The sequence below is a fragment of the Tympanuchus pallidicinctus genome, unplaced genomic scaffold, assembly GCF_026119805.1.
Source record: "Tympanuchus pallidicinctus isolate F22 unplaced genomic scaffold, pur_lepc_1.0 scaffold8, whole genome shotgun sequence".
Classification (NCBI taxonomy): Eukaryota; Metazoa; Chordata; class Aves; order Galliformes; family Phasianidae; genus Tympanuchus; species Tympanuchus pallidicinctus.
Genome location: NW_026294802.1, coordinates 52,642,225 through 52,661,726, shown reverse-complemented (window position 1 = coordinate 52,661,726; position 19,502 = coordinate 52,642,225). Strand labels below are relative to the sequence as shown.

The window sequence follows — 19,502 nt, the reverse complement described above, 5'->3', positions numbered from 1 at the left end:
CTGGGATGGGGACACATGCTGCCCACCCCACAGCTTAACCTCAGGGCCCCAGGGGGGTGCACCGGCATTTTTATTTGGGATTAGGTCCCAGCACATCTTAATTTTCAATTCAACAGCTGTTGAAAAGAAACATAAAATAAAACAAGCGCCAGCGCCGGGTCCTGCCCACGGCCCCGAATTAGCCACAGAAAAACGTTAACATTCCTGCACTGGCCCTCAGCCAGGAGACGGAGCACTTCAGGAGACGGCGGCGGGCACAGCGCCGTGCTGCTCACAGCCCCCAGTAGGTGGAGGTGGTTTGGGATGTGGGACAGCTGGGGACAGCCCTGGACACGGCCCCCATTGCTTTTAGTTTAGTGCCATAAAGCGCTTTAATTCCCGAGGAGAAGCAGGGTGGGAGATAGCATGCGGGATGACAGGCAACGCATCCCATGTGATGCTGCTGTGGGATAACACCCCGGCTGAGTGCTGGCCCCAAGCTGGTGGCGTCCAGAGAGGAGGGATGCAGCAATCTGTCTGGAAATGCCACCGCCCCCAAGCTGGGGTGAATGTGCACAAGGCCAAGCGCAGCTCCTGCGCTCCTCGGAGCATCCCCAGCACCCCATGCCACCCCCAGCCCCACTGCGGGTCCCAGCAGCACCAGCCCCGTCCCGCAGCCCACACGGTTCCACGCTGCTGGCACGCGCCCTGGCACCTCCCCATCCCGCCATCCGCTGGAGGTGCAGCGCCGGCGGGGGCTGCAATCTGGTCCTCATTAGGAGCAGCAGACAGCCCAGCGCGGGAGTCTGAGCGCTAATCTCCTTTCCAGTTGGTATCCGTCAGCAGATGTACAACAAGTGGTTGGATACTTTAGAGGGCATTTGTGTGACATAGGCTTTAGCTTTTTTCCATCCGCGGGGATAAATGGCCAGGGCTGAGGCTTTGCCGGGCGCACGCGGAGCTGTGCTGGTTCGTTTTACCCAACGTCTTTCTTGGAAGAAGCGGTGATGAAGTTAACAGCCCATGAGCCATAATTGGCTCACATTAAATCGAGGAAATGATCTGTTTTGTTTTGCCCTTTAAAAAAAAAAAAAAAAAAAAAGGAAAAAAAATTGTATTAAACGGCAAAAAAAAAAAAAAAAAAAAAAAAAGCATACAGCCAAGGAAAGAGCAGGCAGCAGCTCTCAGGAATTTAGGGGGAGATTTGTGTCCTAAAGAATAACGAAACACAGCCTGGGCCATCAGAGAGAGCAGCTTCAATCCAAAATGCTCAGCCCAAGATGCCCACGGGCAAGGGAAGGGTCTCCAAAAACCCCAAATGCTGGCCCCACAATGGGCACCACTTCAGAATCCATCAGAGCAGCTCAGTAAATTAAACTGGATACCTAAAATCTTTATGTTTAAATACATACACATATACATTATGTATACATACCTTCAAAAAATTCTTTATGGAAGTTATGCTTCCCTTAATCTCATTGCCTCTCAGCCAACACAGGGTATCAGGAAGCTTGGCGGTTCCCTAGCACAGCTCTGGATATATAGAGTATTGCTGACAGCAAGTTTTCTCTTCTTGTTGTTTTTTGTTTTCAGCCCTCAAGGACACGAGCCAAACACAGGCAGGTTGTCCTCCCAAGGCTGCAGCTGGACAAAGCCACCAGGTGTTGGGAGGGAAGACATCCAGTCCCAAAACCCTGCCATGCAGACACTCCTGCAGTCCTGTTATCTGCTATCTCACTTCCACCTGTTCCAGGAGTTGTGCTGGATTAACCCAGAGAAAAACCCATCAAGCAGGGAAAAAAAAAACAAAACATCACCCCAAAGAATCACAGAGACACGAAGGTTGGAAAAGTCCTCTCAGATCCCCAAGCCCAGCCCACCAATCCCACTGCTACCTCCCTCAGTGCCACAGCTCTGTGGTCCCTGGGCAGCCTGTGCCCCTATCCTGCTCGCAGTCAGGATGCAGATAAAAGGCAGCACCCATGCTGAGGATCACCCACATCTGCCAGCTCAGCCCTGCTTCCACGTCAGCCAGGTTGGAAGTGGGGCACAAAAACCCCCTTAAATAGGAGTGGGATCAGCAAAGCCTTTCCTTGGTGCAGCAACCAGCAAAACCCCCATGCCCAACACTGTGAGCTTGGGTGTGCTGGTGATGGGTTAACAGTTGGACGTGGTGATCTTAGAGGTCTTTTCCAACCTTAACAATGCTACGATTTTCCAACACATTCATAGTGAGCATGTAATATTTTTCAAAACTACTTATCCTGGGTTTTTTTTCCAACACATTAAACAAATGCAGTGTTTAACTCCCGAGCCCACAGCACTCCATCATCCAGCTGTGTCACAGCAGAACAGATCCTGCCCAGCATCCATTCCTCAGTCTATTAGGCAGAGTTATTCTCTTGCTCTGTGTTTTGATACTTACAAAGCCATTACCATCTCTTGCATGCACATCCATCATCAGGGCTTCAAACTCCAGAATGTCCCAAAAAATTATTTTCCACTCACCAAGCAGCCTGCCAGGCTCTGTTCTTCTACTCTCCGTTGCTTCATCCATCGAAAGACATTTCAGCAAGTTCTGAGTCCAACCAAATAAACAGATGGCAGCCTGAGAAGGTGCTGATATTTTTCTGAAGGGAGGGGAGGAAGGGGGTGCAGTGTGGTGAAGGATGGAGTAGAGAAGAGCAGACTTCTATCTGTCTGCTTGGAAGAGCCCTGCTGGGGCTGCAGACACCAATGTCCATTTGGAGCAAGGTGCACAGGACCCCATGTTGCAAAGCCCTCAAACTTGTGCCTGGAGGGCTCTCCATGGAGCACAGTACCGACCCCAAAAATCCCCACCTCCCGACCTCTTTCCAGGTCCCCCAGCGCAGCTCCTGGAGCCCACAAATGCCATTCACCCACGTTTTGCACAGATCCCATTCGCTACCATAACTCCACATCGCACCAATGCTCCCCCAAATACCCACCCAGCAATCACCAGCCCAGACTTACAGGGAAGATTAATGAAGGGATGCAGCTGGTTGACTGATGGAGACGGATCTCCTCGAGGAGCGACTGATTTCTCCCTTACAAAAGGGATAGAAATTAATTTATGAACTTGGTTAGTCAAATTGCCAAGTGGCTTTGATGCAGTTTATTTTTTTGCACATGGCCGTGATCGATCGCACAGCTGTCAGAGGGGGGAGGAAGAAACTCATTGAGTCGGAGCAATGCATCGCTGCAGCCGAGCAGCCAGCAGCTCTCAGCAGCACCAAATCACCCTTCACACAACCCTGGCACTGCTGGCACAACACGGCCACATCATCCCTCTCCATGCCAACCTTGAGGGCTTGGAGACCCACTCCCCCCCCCCTCCATGCCATGGCCAAATACACAGCACGTCAGAGTTGAGAAGCACCTTCTTTTGCTTGTTGTGCTTTGGTAGGACATACAGAAATGCGGGGAGAGTCACAGAGAGACACAGTGCTGCATGCATTGCCCACCAAACATGAGCTCAGAACCCCTAACACATCACCAAGGGACCCCCACCTCCAAGGACACTGAGGGACAGGCCCTGCCCAGCAGCTCAGCCCCGGCTCGCCGAGCCCAGGCCAGCAGACAGCAGCTCCCCCGTGCTCACAGCGTTACAGGTGCTTGGAGGGTTTTCAAGACACGAAGTAATTTCCTGCTTGAAGCAGTTGACAAATCTGCACAGCAACTGGATAGCACTTCGCCTTTCAGAGATCCGACTGCTTCAGGGCTCCTCTCCAACGTGCTTTTTTTTGCCCCAGATAGAAGGGAGGAGGATGGGTTGAGCATTCCTCTCTTTCCTCTGTCCAAGTTCAGGCTTAGGACAGACACCACATCCTAAACGAGCTCTGCAGTAACCACAAGCAGCAGCCACCTAGCCGGGAGGTGCCTCGCACCCCCAAGCCTGGGGGGGTCCCAGCCCCATCCCACCATTGCCAGCCTCATTACACTGCATAGCTCTGAGAGCTCCAAACAGCAGAAAACACAAACAGGGCTGTGGGGGTGGGAATTAAATTGGCACATAAAGGCAGCACTTGCAGATTTGCTACAGTCTGCATGGTGCAACCAGCAGCAGCACTTCTTAACCCCCACAGTCCTGTGAAGGACCACAGCCTTGCACAAAGCAGCTGACAGCATCCCACGCTCACTGAAAACCATTGTGGCAGCCCTGTGAGGACCAACACAGCCCTGGAAATTTTGGAATGAGCTGTCCTACTGTCTCAGCATCCCCTCCCCCCCCACGCGACCTTTCTTGCTGCAGGGAATTCACAGTCTCGAGTGGCTGAGTCAGCTGTGAACCCCCAGCATCAATCAGGCACTAAATGCAAAGCTTGGTTGTTGGAGAATGGGAAGCAGACAGCAGGAAGGGAAAATGCTCTGAGCCGAGGCAGCAAGCTCCCGAACCACCCTCAGAGCTCCCATGTGGAATTAAGGTGTAGAAACCACTGCAGAAAGCCAATACTCACCTCTCTCTCCTACGGAGCGAGCATGTATCACGCAGCCCTCAGGAACCACAGCTACTCCAGCACTGTGCTGCTGCAGGTCTCAGGGCAGGGGGGCACTGCCAGCCTACATCAGTTGCTCCCAATACTCCAGGAGCCCTCCCTGCTCCATCTCTATCAGCACTTATCATTGCCCTCAGCTGCTCCCTCAAATCCCCTGGTTTCACCTCCATCTGTTTTTGGTCCTTCCTCTGTTTTATATTGTAAAACCTTCCAAGGGCAGCTCAAGAAGCAACCCTCCGCTGTTGCTGGTTCCTCAAGGGGAGTGCCATGACCTCAGCAAAGGGACTTTCGGGTGAACAGTTCCTGCAAGGATCAGCCCATAAATGTTCAATTTTGGTGGCTTTTTCCTGCCCAGGAGGAAGTGCCAGATGTGTGGTGAAGGCATGCAGAGCACCATCATCTCCCTCCACCTCTCTACCCCAGCCCAGTTCCCACTCCAGAACTTATCAGGGTATGAGCTCACAAGACACAGATTTCCCTGATTAAGCAACACTGGGTGGCCTCTCCCCTTTCGCTTTCAATTGCTTCTTCCTCTCAGGCCCCTGAAACCTCCTCGAGCATCCGGCCCTGAGCACAGCAGTGCCTTCACCACAGCAGGCACCAGCTGCATGGCCACCACCATGGAGCCGAGTGTGCGGGAGCCGCTGGTGAGGAGATCAAGCTCCTCATACCACACCTTCCCTGAGAGCATCAGAAAGGGGCTGGACAAGGAGTACCTGCAGTAAGTGCCAGACTGCGGCTGTGGGGCTGGATGTGGGGTGGCCATGAACCTGGATCTGGGGTTTGGGAGCTCTGAGTTGGCTGTGGCCCCATGGCTGTGGTGAGAGGGAACTCATCCTGTGCGAGGCTCACGGTGCTGGGATCTGTCTGGGAGAGCCGTGGGTAGGTGGGCTGTGGGGCACAGGGTGCTGCTGTGGGGTGGTGGCAGGGAGCTCTCTGGGATTGCAGTGCTGCCCGCTTCCAGCTTCTGCTTTTCTGTTTGTTGAACTGGCTGAGAACCAGCCGGCTCAACTGAAATGCATCCATGGGGGAAAGCTGCAACAGAATGAGTTGGATCTTCCATCGAGTGCCATAGAGATGTCCAACACATCCTTCTTGCTCTGCCCACCTCCAGAAGCCTCAACAACAAGCGGCTCTACATGGCAGTGTTTTCTGCCGTGCTGGGGAATTTCAGCTTTGGCTTTGCCCTGGTTTACCCCTCACCGGTGATCCCTGTCCTGGAGGCTCACCCCAACCCCGCGCTGAGGCTGGACCGCTACAGAGCATCCTGGTTTGGGGTGAGGTGCAGGACCGTCTTCACTGGGGGGATACAGAGAGAGCCAGGCTCCACCAAAGCCCCTCTGTGTCTCCCTGCAGTCGGTGTTCATGCTGGGGGCGGCGGCGGGGGGGCTCAGCGCCATGCTCCTCAATGACCACCTGGGCCGCAAGCTCAGCATCATGTTCTCAGCTGTGCCCTCTGCCGTGGGATATGCACTGATGGCCGGTGCTCAGGGCATCGAGATGCTGCTGCTGGGCCGCGTGCTTACAGGCTACGCCGGTGGTGTGACGGCTGCCTCCATCCCGGTATGTGTCCTAAGAGTCTGTGTGATGGGAGGCGAGGTGGAGCTGAGCTGAATGAGGTGGGGCCTCATTCTGCTTCAGAGGCATCAGCAGAGCTTCAGGGCTGTGTCTGTGCCGTAGGGGATGGATGTGCTAGAGGGGCTGGGGGGATGCCCCAGGGTAGTGATCTTGCAGCACATCTGCCCCCATTCTGCTGGGTGGGCTTTTCTGGACCACAAAAAGTGGAAGGCAGGCAGGTCCTTGTTCCTTGCTCTGTTCCTCCACAGAGTTGTTCCCTCCCTTATTTACCAGACTTTGACCTCATGTCACATACAGAGAGGAAGGCAAAGATTGAGCAACCTTCGGCTGTGTCTTTCCAGTCACTGGAGTCTGAGCACTCCTCCCACACTGGGGCAGGGATGGGTGCTGCAGGGGCTTCCCTGTCCCACTGCCAGAAACAGCCCCTCCATGTTCCCCTCTCTAAGGATGTGTGTTCCAGCAGTTTGGGATTCCCCAGCTGAGCTGTGTGACTGTGAGACACATGCAGGGACGTTCTCTTCGTTCTGGCTGTGTGCTGTAGATCAGCTAAGTGTGTGCTGTCCTGCTCCAGGTCTACATCTCTGAGATCTCCCACCCTGGGGTGCGAGGCATGCTGGGCACGTGTCCTCAGATCATGGCAGTGCTGGGCTCCCTCATCCTCTATGTGCTGGGCAAGTATCTGGCTGTGCAGTGGGAAGGCAGGATTGTTCCCTCACTTGCACAGGGAAGTGGTGGAGTCACCACCCCTGGAGGCATTGAAGAATCGTGGAGATGAGGCAACTGGGGACAAGTTTAGTGGCTGTGGTGGAGGTTGGGGATGGACTTGATGATCTTAGAGGTTTTTTGCATCCTCAGTGATTCTATGATTCTCCTTCCAACCAACTTGGCTCCCGCAGGGCTGCTCCTGGACTGGCGCTGGCTGGCCGTGGCAGGGGAAGTGCCTGTGCTCACCATGATCCTCCTGCTCTGCTTCATGCCCAACTCACCCCGCTTCCTGCTCTCCCAGGGGAAGGAGGACGAGGCCCTGCGCTCACTGTGCTGGCTGAGGGGCAGGGACACAGACTATGCCCAGGAGTACGAGCAGATTAAGGACAGTGTGAGGAAGCAGGTGAGGACCAGCCTCACCTCCAGCATGAGATAGGAAAATGGAAAAACCCAGCCTGCTTTGGGCAGCTCCTGAGCTGCTTTTTGCGTGTTGCAGCTGTGCTAATGTGTCAGCTTTCTGGCATTGTCCCCCCCCCCCACTCCAGAGCCAGCGGATTTCCTGTGCTGAGATCAAGGATCCCTTTATCTACAAGCCCATCCTGATTGCTGTGGGGATGAGGTTCCTGCAGCAGCTCTCTGGTGTCACCTGTATCCTCGTGTACCTGCAGCCGATATTCAAGAAAATGGCCGTCATCCTGGTGAGACCCTGTGCAGCCCAGTGCCCTGCCAGCAGAGATGTCTGCCATGTCCCATGCAGATCCAAGACCCCGACCCTGCAGCCTGTTTTGAAGCACCTGGTTGGCAGGTCTCCCATCTCAGCTTCTCCATCACTTTTGCTGTTGCAGAAACCAGAGTATGATGCAGCTCTTGTGGGCCTGGTACGGCTGTTCTCAGTGGCAATCGCTGCTGTGTCAATGGATAAAGCTGGGAGGAAGATCCTTCTCTTTGTATCGGGTATGTCTCTCTCAGAGTGTGCAAAGGAATCTTTTCTCTTGGGATTTCCAATGGCTTTGTAAACGTGCAGGAGTGGAGACTTTCACCATGCAGGACTGTGGAAGGGTGTTTTCCCTTTGGCAAAAGCTCAGCTCCAGAGCATCACATCCAGAACCGTCACACAGATTGCTCTCCCTTTCATCCTTCTGCGCTGTTGCATCTCTCCACAGCTGGAGTCATGTTGGCCTCCAACCTGACCATGGGGCTCTACATCCACTTTGTGCCATCTTCTGAGAACAGCACCACTGCCAACAGGACCCTGGGGAGCGTTGCCAACCCTCCTGCTGAGCCCATCCACTACGTCACCCTCATCCCCCTCCTGGCTGCCATGTTCTTCATAATGGGTAGGTGCACAGAGCAAGAGCCCAGGGCTGGGTATGAGCCTGGGGACATGTTTCTCTTCTTGGACAAGATGATAAGGAACAAAGCGATCTGGGCTTGGGGTTGAAAGGGACACAGACCTCCCTGGCAGGCTAAGATGGCATCTGCAGTCACTTTCAGGATTGGTGGAGTGTGTATGGTGGGGAATAATGATGGACTGATGGAGGTGGGATTGTGCTGTGCTCACCTAATGGGCTCTGAAGCCTCACGACTTTGTCCCCTGCAGGCTATGCCATGGGCTGGGGGCCCATCACCTGGCTGCTGATGTCAGAAATCCTCCCTCTGAAAGCCCGTGGGGTGGCATCAGGCCTCTGTGTTGTCGTGAGCTGGGTGACAGCCTTTGCCCTGACCCAGCTCTTCCTTGGGGTTGTGGTGAGTACAGCCCTAGAGGCATCCAGGATCTCTTCTTTGGAGTCTCTTGCACCAGCTCACGTCCGCTTTCTGTCCCACTTTCCAGGAGTCCTTTGGCCTCGAGGTGCCGTTCCTATTCTTTGCTGTCATCTGCGCTGGGAATATTTTATTTACAGGCTGTTGCGTTCCAGAAACCAAACGGAGATCCCTGGAACAGATTGAGGCCTTCTTCAGGACCGGTCGGAAATCATTCTTGAGGTCATTCAGGAGGTAGGAGCTGCTGGCTGCACCGGGCCATGTGCTCAAGGGCCAGAAAGAAAAGGGTTGTGCTGATAGAGATGGAGCCTGGAGACCTCTGCAAATACAGCGTTCCCCCACAAAGGGGAGAGAACAGGCAGCAGTGACTGTATTGCTTTGGATGTTGAAATTGCCAGCTGAAGCTTCTAAGATATTCTCACCCCAAGTCCTTCAGCGCTACCTATGGCTCTCCAGGCAGCGCATCAGCATGAGGTGAAGCTGTTCTGGAAAATACCAGGTGTGGCTGTGGACACAGAGCCACCCAGGCAGCCCGAGAGCCCCAGGCTTTGGCTGGAACAGAGTTAACATCTACTGCTGTCCTGGCAGGCACTCAGCGTGTAGTTGCAAGAATAAAATTGTTTCGCCTCCAACTGCAAGACGTTGCTTTGAATTGCAGAGAAGAGCTGCAGGTGGGATGGGAGAGGCAGGCAAGGGCTGTGAGGGGGGAATTGCAGCTTCCTGCTGCCTCCCAGGTGAGTCTCACTGCTTGAAGTCTTCACAAAAAGGCAGAGCCCGATACATTGTATAAAAAGCTGCCACATTTTATTGCTCTAAAAACACGTTACACTAGAAGCCTAATGAACAAGACCAACCACGGTTCACAAAGAAAACTCAGGACAAAGCACAAAGACTGGGAACAGACAGACATTCAGCTGTAGTGCAAGTGATTCCCTGCAGGAAAGACACGGTCAGTACAGACAATGCTTTGTAGTGGGGCAGGTCCTTCCCTCCCCAGGGTTTTACAAAGAAGGAAGGTGGATTTGCCTCCATCACAGCTGTGTGTAGAGCCTCCACCTCCACCACTTTGAGATTTCAGCTGCATAGATAGTAGCAAATTGCTCTTACCCCTTTCCTGATGTCCTGCGTGGCTAAGGTCTTATTTAAAGTAAAGCACAGTGCAAGAGGTGGTTATGGCTGTGAGGAACAACTGGCCTTGCTGAGAATTGCCTGACCTGGCTCTCCCCATAGGGGCAGAACGACATAACTACATGCCCTGAGCCTGGGGATCACCTGCCCAAGCACTTGTCAGCCTGCTGAAATGCACAAGGCGAGCTGAGAGTCGTGGATAAGCTTGTATCCTCCCTTCCTGCCAAGGAATCAGGAGGCAGTGCAGAGCATGTGATGAGATCTCAAGAACTACTAACTGCTTTTAGATCCCCTGCAGCAGGAGGTGCGTCTCACCCAAGGGAAGATGTGCTTTATCAGAGGGTTAATTTAAAGCAGCCAAGGACAGAGGAAGAGAGATGGGCCAAAATCAAAACACAACATTTTCAGTATTAAACTCAACCTTTACAGCTGAGACCCATTTCCAGAAAGATGTCCAGTCCTGGCTGGAGCATTACTGTTTCTGTGCATGGCCTGAGATCTCAAGAGCCTCTGGTTTCCACTGACCTTCAGCAGATCAGGCTCTCTGGCAGCCCTGTCCTACAGCATTCTCCTCCTCACATGGCTATGGACCAGGTCTCGATATCCTCACTTCAGTGAAACCTTTCCCTGCAGACAGTGGATGTTTTTTCTCCTGAGGAAAAAGAAAAAATGACAAAGATGAATTGAGCTTCCCAGGGCCAAAGGAGGAAGTGCCCAAATTTGAATCGACGTTGGGCTCTCCAGGTCCTGAGAGAACCTCATTGGAGAAGTGTTTGCTGAGTGACCTTCTTTCTTCCATACAGAAAGTCTGAGGGGTTTTGCTGCATTTGGATTGAGAAATCACAGTGGCTCTTTCCAGAGGTAGAATGGTCTTTTTATTCACTGCACACACAGAGGATCAATTTGCTGTTACAAAATCAGCTGCTGCTTAGAGCAGCAAGGTGTGGGCATACAGCAGAACGAGAGGTTCTGCTCTTTGCGTGCCCAGTGGAGAGCCCTTGGGAACCTGGAGCATAATGCACAACTGCAGCACTTTTTGTGACTAAATGGAGCAGTTGCACGCTGTATAAATGTGCTTGGTAAGAGAAGTGCACAGCTCAGACAGGAATGCTGTAACAGTCCATTTCCAAGTGCGTATTTATTGCCAGTACCCAGCTGTCTTTCCATACTCACTGCAGTCAATGTATCACCTGCTCCTGAGGTCTCAGGTAACAAAATTTCTGTCCCATCCTCCCCTCAAAGTCCTCTCCGAGACCTGGCAAGCAGTACCTCACCCATGGATGCCCCTTACCTGCACTGAGCTGAGCCTGCCAAATCACTGCAGTGGTGCTTTTCACTTCCTTCATTCTTGCACAGCTCCAAGCACCCTAATGGTGCCTCTAAACACAACTAATAACCACCATGCACTGTGAATGGGCACGCTAACTACTGTGATACTACTACTCTAAAAGTCTTCCTATTGCCACTAAAAAACAGCCTCTCACCCAACACTGAGGAGAAACCATCCATTAACACTCCACCACTCCTGAAAGCCATGGGTGCAGCATGCAGACTCCACCAGGCTGTGGCCACAGCAAGAGCAGCACCTGGTTTGTGTTCTGCTGCACCACAGCCAGCAACAGCTCCCAGGAGCACCCACTGCAGATGTGCTCACCCTGATACTGCTGCCTCTGTCTGCAATGTTCTTCTACCAAATGCTACTAAACTACTGAAAAGCCCCTGAAATCAAATGTGGGTGCTCTGCCCATTGGGCAGGGTGCTGCTCTGCAACCACTCCACGATGCTGCACATGGATGCAAGGAGCAGAGAGGCCTTGGCTACGAACAGGGGTCCCTGCACTCCCCTCACAGCAAAGGCAGCATGGCAGTTTGCAGTCCCTGCACACACACACAGACAGAAAGCCAACACTCCACATACTGCACACAGCCAAAGGACCAGCCCAGAGCTGGGGGGCTCTGAAACAGCAAAACTTTTATTAAACCACGTTGCATCTGGGCTGCCAGTTCTGAACCCCAGACAAGCTGGTGTCAGAGCAAATACAGCACAGAGGCCCGGGGGGAAAGGGCTTAGCACAAAGCAGCTGCCCAGCAAGGCCCTGCATGTGCAAATCAACTCGCACCAGATTCCTGCCTGGTGCAAATCTTCACACCTCCTTGAACTCCAGCAAAGAACCAACAAGGAGCAGTCGCTGACAGCTTAACCCCCCGGCCTCCTGGGACAGCACTGCTCCTGCTGCAATACCCACATGCACCAGTGCCCTCCAGCAGCAGCTCTCCCAAATTGCAGGGTGACCCCATACCCCGGCACCCCAGTAACACAAAGGGGATCCTGAGGTGCCAGCAGGCAGCAGGCGTAGGGCCAGAGCTGCTGCCTATTTCCACTGAGCACCAGGCTCAGCAAGGAGAGCCATCTCCTGTCACTGCAATCAGACAAAGGGATCAAAGGAAGGACAGCACGCTTTCCAGAGACCCCTGAAATGAGATGATGCACTCTGACGAGTCTCATCAAAATACTTAAATAAGCAGAAATAAATTATTCTCCCTTCTAAGTAAAACAGATGGCAATCAAGTAAAAACAAATAAATAAACCCTTCCCCTCCCATCCCCCAAAAGAAACTGTGATGAGAGGTGGGGGATCTGGACCCGATGAGCAGCTCTGTTCGGTCTCAAACAAAGCAAACAGAATCAGCAGTGCTGATGGTGCTTGGAATAAAGCAGCACCCCACAAAAATGGGATTTTCCTGTTTGCAAAGCAAGGATTTGCCTCCTTCCCATACAAAAACCAGCCCGGGTTGATGCAAAAAAGCATGAGCTCAATGAGAAAGGCTGTACAGACAGAAGCCAAGGGCTGGTCCCACGCTCAGAACAGACTGCAGGAGCAGACACAGGAAGTGAGAGAACAGAGCAGTGTCTGTCTGGGCTCAGAGGGGACTCACTTGCACATTAGCAACCATCCCACCTGCAAACAGCCTCCATTTGCCTCAAGCAACACAATGCCTTTTCAGCCTTGCTTCTCTTCTTGCCCAGTAAAAGAGTGCAGCTGAAGAAAAGTACCCTTATTAAGATTACATAATTAATGCGTATAATTCAAGTAAATTGCATTATCTGCCTGAAGCTGTATCCAGAGAAAGGGCAGACTGTGCTTCTCTCCTCTGGAGGCATCACTGTCTTCATGCTTGGCTTTTTTTTTTTTTTGCTGGAAGTCCTTTACTGTGCAAAGATGCCTCCAATGTCTGACCTAACTGGACCCATATTAAAACCTGCATGATGAAAAACACCAAGTGCAAGCATCAGCAGGTACTGCTAAACACTGCATTCTTGTTTTACGCCCGGAAAGAGCCACACCAGAGTGTGCTGCATTAAATGTGTAATGTGCAGCAGCACCCTGGGCATGAGACCTCTGGAGCCAAGGAGCTGCAAGAGCAGTCCCCAGAGAGTGTGCTGCCCACACACAGTCCCCAGCAAAATGTGATGGGCATTAAAACAGAGAAAGGCTACGTATTTAGGCTTGTACAGCAGCACTCAAAGGGCCAGCACCTCTGCCCAAAAAAGAAAAAAAAATGAAAGAAAGAAAAAGAAGGACCATGAGATATTTGGTTCTGAGTGGCAGGAGGAGGGAGCAGCCAAAGCACTGAGGTCCAAGTGCTGGTGTGTGAGGGGGGCACAGCCCACCCCAGCCCTGAGAGCTCCAGTTGTTGCCATAGTGTCCAGGAAATCATGGAGTGACAGAGAGGGGGCGGGCAGATGGGAGGGCAGAGTGGGTTCCCAAATCTTCACCACCATCTCAGGGTCCAAAAGGTCACCCAGGGCTCATGCACTTCACAGAGCCTGTCCCTCCAGGCACCCTGTGAGCTTCTCTTCATCCATTTGCTTCTGCTGCTGGTGGATCCGAGCGTAGGAAATGGCATCTCCCCTGCAGAGAGAAGGGACATCAGTGTGATATGAGCACCAGGCACCTGTCAGATCAGTGCAGCACACAGTACAAATGTCTCCCAGCTTGTGCCAAGGCCTCTCCATACCAAGTGACAACAGGAATGAAATGAGACTTGCTGGCCCTCCCCAGCCTCACCCCAGTTGGGACATGAAGGTTTTCCTGAGGCAACCTACACTGAGCTCCCAAGGAAAAGCTCAGAGGTTCAGCAGACCCCCAGACCTTCTTTCACAGGGTTTTGTTTGAAGAGAAAACACGCCAGCAGGGACATACACACCCAAAAGCATGGTTGATACAAGAGGAAAGCACAGCCTTCCTTAGAGCTGGGGCAGCAAATGGGGCAGGACTGGAGGTCCCCTCCTCAAGCAAGCAAATCTTTCTTACTTCTTGCCAAGAGCTGACAGGCCATAAAGCACCCCGGTCGCAAACGCAATGGCATTTCCAAAGAGCGTGGTGAGCGTCAGGCTGAGAATGACAGGGAACACGGCCATCCTGGAAGAGAGACACAGCCCTGGGGTGGCATGGGGACACAGCACCCCACACACCCAGCACAACAGCCCTGGCAGCATCCTCACCCGCAGTAGAAAGCAGCTTTCTGCCAGGCCCGCAGCTTGTCTGCCCTCGCAGACACGGCGTTGGCGAACTCGATGAACTGGCAGCAGAATGGAGCCTCACACAGGAACAGGACGAAGGCGTTCAGCCTCCAGGGAGAGCACATGAGAGTTAGTGCTGCCTGGAATGGGGTCAGCCAGCCAGCCCCCAGTCCCACTGATGCTCTACAGTACGCAGAAGAGTGTGGCAGGGCTGGAACCTGCTTCATTCTCTCCCATTCTTGATAATTCCCAAACCTTGATCCTAGATTCCAGCCATAAAAGGGGTGGGGAAGGGGGTAGGGAATAGACAGGGCTATGAATAAAAGAAAAACACCCTGTCTCCACCCAGCTAGTCAAACAAGACCCAGTGATTCACAGATAGCAGCATTTCACCCCAGCTCCTCATGCCTCAGTTCATAGAGCCCAATGGACAGAACCTCCCTCCCAGTGGTAAAAAAGAACAGAAACTCCACTTACATCATCCACACACCGGCTGCAATGTTCAGTGGGTTGATGGTAACACAGTTCCAGAGACCAGCAACAGCACAGGCTGGGAAAGAACAGAGACTTTCATTGACACAAAGAGCAACCCAGTGTGCAGTGAGATCAGGCTGTCACCTCTGCAAGATAGGGTTTTCTGTGCAAAGGAATTCCTGCTTTGTCCCAGGATGAAGAAAGAGGACCCTGCAGGCACACATGTCTGAGCAGCACAGGGAAAAACTCAGGAAAAAATATAATAAAAAAAAAGACTTGCAGCACCGAGGTGTTAGGACTGAAAACAGAAAAGGAGAGGTGAACCCCATCACAGCCACAATCTCCTAGTTTTGTGCCTCACTACTAGAGATGGGCCAAAAAATGCCAAGTCTGGGTCTCCACGTATTCAAATGGAAGTGGATGCTGACTAAAGCAAGGCTCAAAATAGCTCTGTGCTCCTGAATTTGTAATGCAAGGAGGGGAACCAGCCAGCAGCATCCACACACCTGCCTCCTCCCTCATTAAACTTGCAAAGCGTTCCCTGCACTTGATATGGCTGCTCACCCAGGAACCTGATTCCCCAGTAAACAACAGCACAGCACAAAACACCAGCTAAAATCTTACAGCCTTTAAGCTTTCCTGGGATGTGGAGCTGAATAATGAAGAGACCAAGCAGCATGTCTCTGAGAAGGAGAGCAGCCTGGATGCAGGAAGTTTATGTTCACATGTGTTTTGCTAAGGGAATCCCTGTGCGAGGCTGCTCTGAGCGGTTCTGACCTTCACATGCCTGGCACATGTTTGCAAGATTTCTTCTAAGCAGTCATTGCTGAATCCTCAAGGTTCCCTTATATACCATACTGAGAAACAGAGCTGCATGCCTCGGACATGACCAGTGTGAGGTCATCCCACAAGCAAGCAGACTCCTATTTCTGCAAAACAACAACACAACTCTTATTTTTTAAAGGATTCTTAGGTCTACCCCATAGAACTCAGGGAGTCCTGCAAGAGCAAGGTTCTAACAGAGCACAAATGCCAGAGAGCACGCTGCCAGCCATGCTCCAACAGCATCTTTCATCCTCCCATCACAAAGGGACAGTGTCAGTGTCCCCACACTGCAAGGGGAAACTGTGGCACGAGGTTGGGATGATCTGCTCACAGTCACACATGCAAACAGCTCGAGAGTTGGAAAAGCAAGCAAGCAGGGAGCAGCAACAACACGTGGAGTTTTATAACTCTTCTCTCTGATCAACGAACCCTTGGATGCTCATGGAAGGAGAGCTCGGGAGTTTTGTCCTTAGTCCTTTCTTTTTTATCTAGCCAATCAGCCCTGTTTTGTCCCCAAACATCCCAAAACAACCCCCTGAGCAATAAGGTCCTTGCAGGAACCCCAGCTAAGAGCTCAAATCTATTTGCCAATGGACCCAGCAAGCCTAAGCCGAGCAAGCCCCTATGTCAGCACAAACACCAACCAGAGAGGAAGGAGTCAGAGCTTTGCAAGCACAGGAACGCTGCACTCGATGGTGGTTGCCAACAGCCAGAGATAATGATTTGGTGACCTTGGCTCTCCTTTGCAGCACAACACATCCTGCAGCAGGCTGGCACTTCCTGGTCCTGCTGGGCGGAATCAGCTCCTGCCTCCATAGCCAAAAGGGGACAGAGCTGCCAGCTCAGTGACTTCTTCTCATAAAACAAAGGCTCAGAAGAGACATAAAATTTAGATAATGCTCGATGGCACGTAAGCTATGGAAGACAGTCCTGCCATTTGTTTAACAGCCGTCCCATCCCGAAAGCCCTGGGGGAAAACAAATAACTGGGAGCTAAAACGAGGAAGAAAAAAAAAAGAAAAAAAAAGAATACCCCCCACAAAGACTCTATTCATTGCAAGCAGCTGGTCACTGTCTTCAGTGCAACTCTATTTTTGCTCCTGGAGCATTTTACAAAAGCCACAGACTCTCATCCTTTTACAAACGGGAACAGAAGGGGGAGAAGGGACTCGGCCAAGGTCACCAAGCAGTCTGTGCAGGAGCCAGCAGCAGATCCAATGTTTGCCTTGTTCCTGCTCCAGTCCCTGCACCTTCCTGACTTGATCCTGTGGGCCACAGGTGTTTGCAAGCACCAGGCGTTGCCTCCCACTGCTAACGAAGTTTCTCATCCTTCCTGCAGGGAATTTTTCATTCTGTAAGAAACATCCCAGCTCTGCAGCAGCCACAATCCAACTGCCCAAACTCCTCGTAAATGAGTTCTGTTCCTTCGGAGAAACAAGAGGCAAAGTGCAACCTCGCAAGCTGTTATCTGCTCCTTGATCCAGCTGTCCAGCTCCAGCAAGGTGACCCGAACAAGGAGCGTGTTGCAGTCTGCACTGCAGGATTGCTTTCTTCCATGGCATCCATTTCCCTGCTCCTAACAGCAGCCATATCCACAGCTGCCATGGTCTGGACAGCCCTGGTGGAGGTTCCTGATGCCCTGAACTACTGGCAGCCCTGTGGATGGTTGCTTCGCCCAGAAACACCCACAGATGTAAAACTCCTAGAAAACAAGCCAGGAGTTTGGCGTAGTTGTGAACAAAAGGTTGTGAAAAGAATCCAAGCATAACTCAGCTGCTTCGAAAGCTGAAGATAGAGGGGGGAAAAAATGATTTCAAAGCGCTGTGCTGCTGCTAAGCCAGGGTTGAGCTGCTCTGGCACACGAGGAGCCGCCATCTTGGGCTCCTCACCCCCCATCCTCACCCCACGAGGGAAAAGGCCACACGAAGGGTGATAAGATTCTGGTTGCAACCCCAGCCCATGGCAAAGCTGCTGCTCTGGAAGCTGCCCTCCAACGTGTCCTATCCAGCCTCCTGCCTCCATTACTGATGTGGGGCTGGAGGGGCCTCCTCCACAGCCACGGTGCCCACAGCCAGTGTGTTTCACCTGCTAACAGCGGCCCTGCAAAATCTTTTCATGCCTCTTTCAACACCTCAGATATAACACAGACCACAAAGGACCACAGGAGGCTGCGTGGAGATGCCTCAGGGTACAGGGCTGGGTAACAAACCCCAGGGCCTGGCTCCATCAGGTGGCAAGGCACAGAGGAGGTCAGGATCAGCCAAAACACTGCAGCAGAGGGAACAGATCTGGGCTGACAGTACTGGCTGAGAAACACTCTTGTTTTAACACTCGAGTCATGGACCCAAAGCAGAAGAAGTTCTCCATCCTGCGCTCTGCAGGAGATCAGACTAAGCAGTCATAACAGTCCCTCCTACTTTTAAGAGCTATTAATCTCCTCACAGAGCACAGCTGATTCCTGGCAAAGGTGCAAAAACTCTTTCTCTGGGAAAATTTTCATCAGCACCAGGTAATTCCCAGCCAGCCAATTCGCTTCGCTGTGCACTGTCTCCTGTCTTCTGCATGTCCAAGACTAAACCCCTTAAAAAAACAAACAGTGCAAACCAAGTTTGTTACTTGCCTTCAGAAAACACAGCCAGGGCCCCTGTGATAAACAGCAGGAGTAACGGGAAACATGCTCTGACACTCAGAACAGAGAAAGAAAATAAGTGGAAGGAACACGCAAACACCTGACAGCCCAATAGGATGAATCAAACGCTGTGGCCCCAGTTCAAGCCCTGCACCTGACCCTGCTGAGCCTGGTGCTCGCCGTAAAATCTTTGTCTGCTTTCTCTGCCCACAGCCCTCCCACAGGACCAGGGCTTGGCTGCTGCTCCCATCGCTCCCGGTGATGGGAGATGATTTTTATCCAAGAATAAACTCGAGGATTTGCAGATCCCCCCAGTGACGTCCCTTCTCCCAGGTGCCGAAGTTCAGCAAGTTCAGCAAGCACAAAGCACATCACTCATGCACAAACTAAAATCACCCTGCTTCAGACATGCCCACAGCTCTTCCTTCTGCCCAAAACACAGCAAAATACACGTGTAGAGAAGTTACAAACCTGCAATCCCAGATTACCATTCCTTGGCCCGCCTCCCCATGCACAAACCTAACCCAACGACCAGCAGCATGACCCCCGACTTACGCTTTTGCATGCATGAGCAGAGCCAATGGGGAACTGCTGGCTGTAAGAGGGGATACTTACACACGCCCCCGATGACCCCGGCAATCCTGCAGAGCCACCTGTACCACCAGGTCATGCCATCATCAGCGGAGGAAGATGCTGGCTCAGGGGCTGCTGCTTGGAACTGCTCATCCTGAGAGCTCATGGCCTCACTGCTGCTGGGGGGTCAAAGGGCAGCTCCCCGCTCCCCACCTGAGCCCCAGCAGCACAGGATGCCCTTCTAGGTGACACCCCCCCGGCCAGCAGGACCAAGAGATGGCCCCTAACCCAGCCCTGCTGCTGCTGGACCTCTCCTCGAACCCCCATACAGGGCCGGGCCCCCCAGGGCTGACAATAGAGGGTTTCTGACCGCAGCAGCGATGCCAGCGGCCGTGGGAGCAGCCTCCACGTCTCCCTGCCTATTGCATTGTGGGTCCCCTCCTCCAGCAGGGAGGGCTTTGATGTCACACTCATTAAAAAGCCAGTGGGCAGAGCCCGCGTGTGCATATTCATTGGAAGCAGCAGCCTGGGCGGCACGCACACTGTGCTGGGAGCTGGATTGCTTGGGGCGGCCGCTCTGTGCAGGGCAAGGGCAGAGGAGTGCATGGGAATGCAGCGGCAGTGAGCCCCAGCATCTCCTGCCAGCCATCAGGGGAAGCTCTGGACACACAAACCACTGCACGGAAGTTTGGTCTGGGCTGATAATGCAGCTCCTTTCCCCGCATCACAGAGGGAGGTGGTGAAGGTGCCTCATTTCTGAAAGTTGCCCCTGTCTGTTGCACCGTGTGCCTCAGCTGTGCGGCCAGCGTGA

At 52.7% G+C, this 19,502-nt stretch overlaps 2 protein-coding genes and 1 long non-coding RNA gene across 4 annotated transcripts; 1 reads left to right on the top strand and 2 right to left on the bottom strand.

Annotated features, from left to right (window-relative positions):
* Window positions 1-1,150: 1,150 nt before the first annotated feature.
* On the bottom strand, window positions 1,151-5,035 carry LOC128073607 (uncharacterized). Its single transcript, XR_008202792.1, has 4 exons — window positions 4,458-5,035; window positions 2,974-3,047; window positions 2,488-2,557; window positions 1,151-1,740 (listed from the first exon to the last, which is right to left on the bottom strand). It is a non-coding gene; the product is annotated as an uncharacterized LOC128073607 (long non-coding RNA).
* Window positions 4,820-9,172, top strand: SLC2A6 (solute carrier family 2 member 6). Its single transcript, XM_052668681.1, has 11 exons — window positions 4,820-4,947; window positions 5,035-5,217; window positions 5,611-5,773; window positions 5,853-6,059; window positions 6,646-6,745; window positions 6,971-7,182; window positions 7,325-7,477; window positions 7,625-7,733; window positions 7,943-8,116; window positions 8,380-8,525; window positions 8,611-9,172. Exons 1-11 carry the CDS (start codon window positions 4,820-4,822, stop codon window positions 8,776-8,778), a joined length of 1,743 nt encoding a protein of 580 aa, XP_052524641.1. The 3' UTR covers window positions 8,779-9,172.
* Window positions 9,173-9,322: 150 nt separating this feature from the next.
* On the bottom strand, window positions 9,323-19,132 carry CACFD1 (calcium channel flower domain containing 1). Of its 2 annotated transcripts, none has more exons than XM_052668679.1 (5): window positions 18,734-19,132; window positions 14,669-14,741; window positions 14,174-14,299; window positions 13,983-14,090; window positions 9,323-13,580 (listed from the first exon to the last, which is right to left on the bottom strand). In XM_052668679.1, the coding sequence occupies exons 1-5, from the start codon at window positions 18,855-18,857 to the stop codon at window positions 13,487-13,489; spliced, it is 525 nt and encodes a 174-aa protein (XP_052524639.1). In that variant the 5' UTR covers window positions 18,858-19,132; the 3' UTR covers window positions 9,323-13,486. The 2 variants fall into 2 exon arrangements, with proteins under 2 accessions (XP_052524639.1, XP_052524638.1); XM_052668678.1 differs by lacking the exon at window positions 18,734-19,132 and adding an exon at window positions 16,135-17,352.
* Between the last annotated feature and the right edge of the window lie 370 nt (window positions 19,133-19,502).

Coding starts and splice junctions, on each gene's coding strand:
- CACFD1 (XM_052668678.1), bottom strand. CDS start 16,306: ATGGAGGCAGGAGCTGATTCCGCCCAGCAGGACCAGGAAGTGCCAGCC. Junction 14,742..16,134: donor CTCTGACTCCTTCCTCTCTG/GTTGGTGTTTGT, acceptor GTTCTTTCCCAG/CCTGTGCTGTTGCTGGTCTC. Junction 14,300..14,668: donor GCAGCCGGTGTGTGGATGAT/GTAAGTGGAGTT, acceptor CTCTCCCTGGAG/GCTGAACGCCTTCGTCCTGT.
- SLC2A6 (XM_052668681.1), top strand. CDS start 4,820: ATGTTCAATTTTGGTGGCTTTTTCCTGCCCAGGAGGAAGTGCCAGATG. Junction 5,774..5,852: donor ACAGAGCATCCTGGTTTGGG/GTGAGGTGCAGG, acceptor GTCTCCCTGCAG/TCGGTGTTCATGCTGGGGGC. Junction 6,060..6,645: donor TGACGGCTGCCTCCATCCCG/GTATGTGTCCTA, acceptor GTCCTGCTCCAG/GTCTACATCTCTGAGATCTC.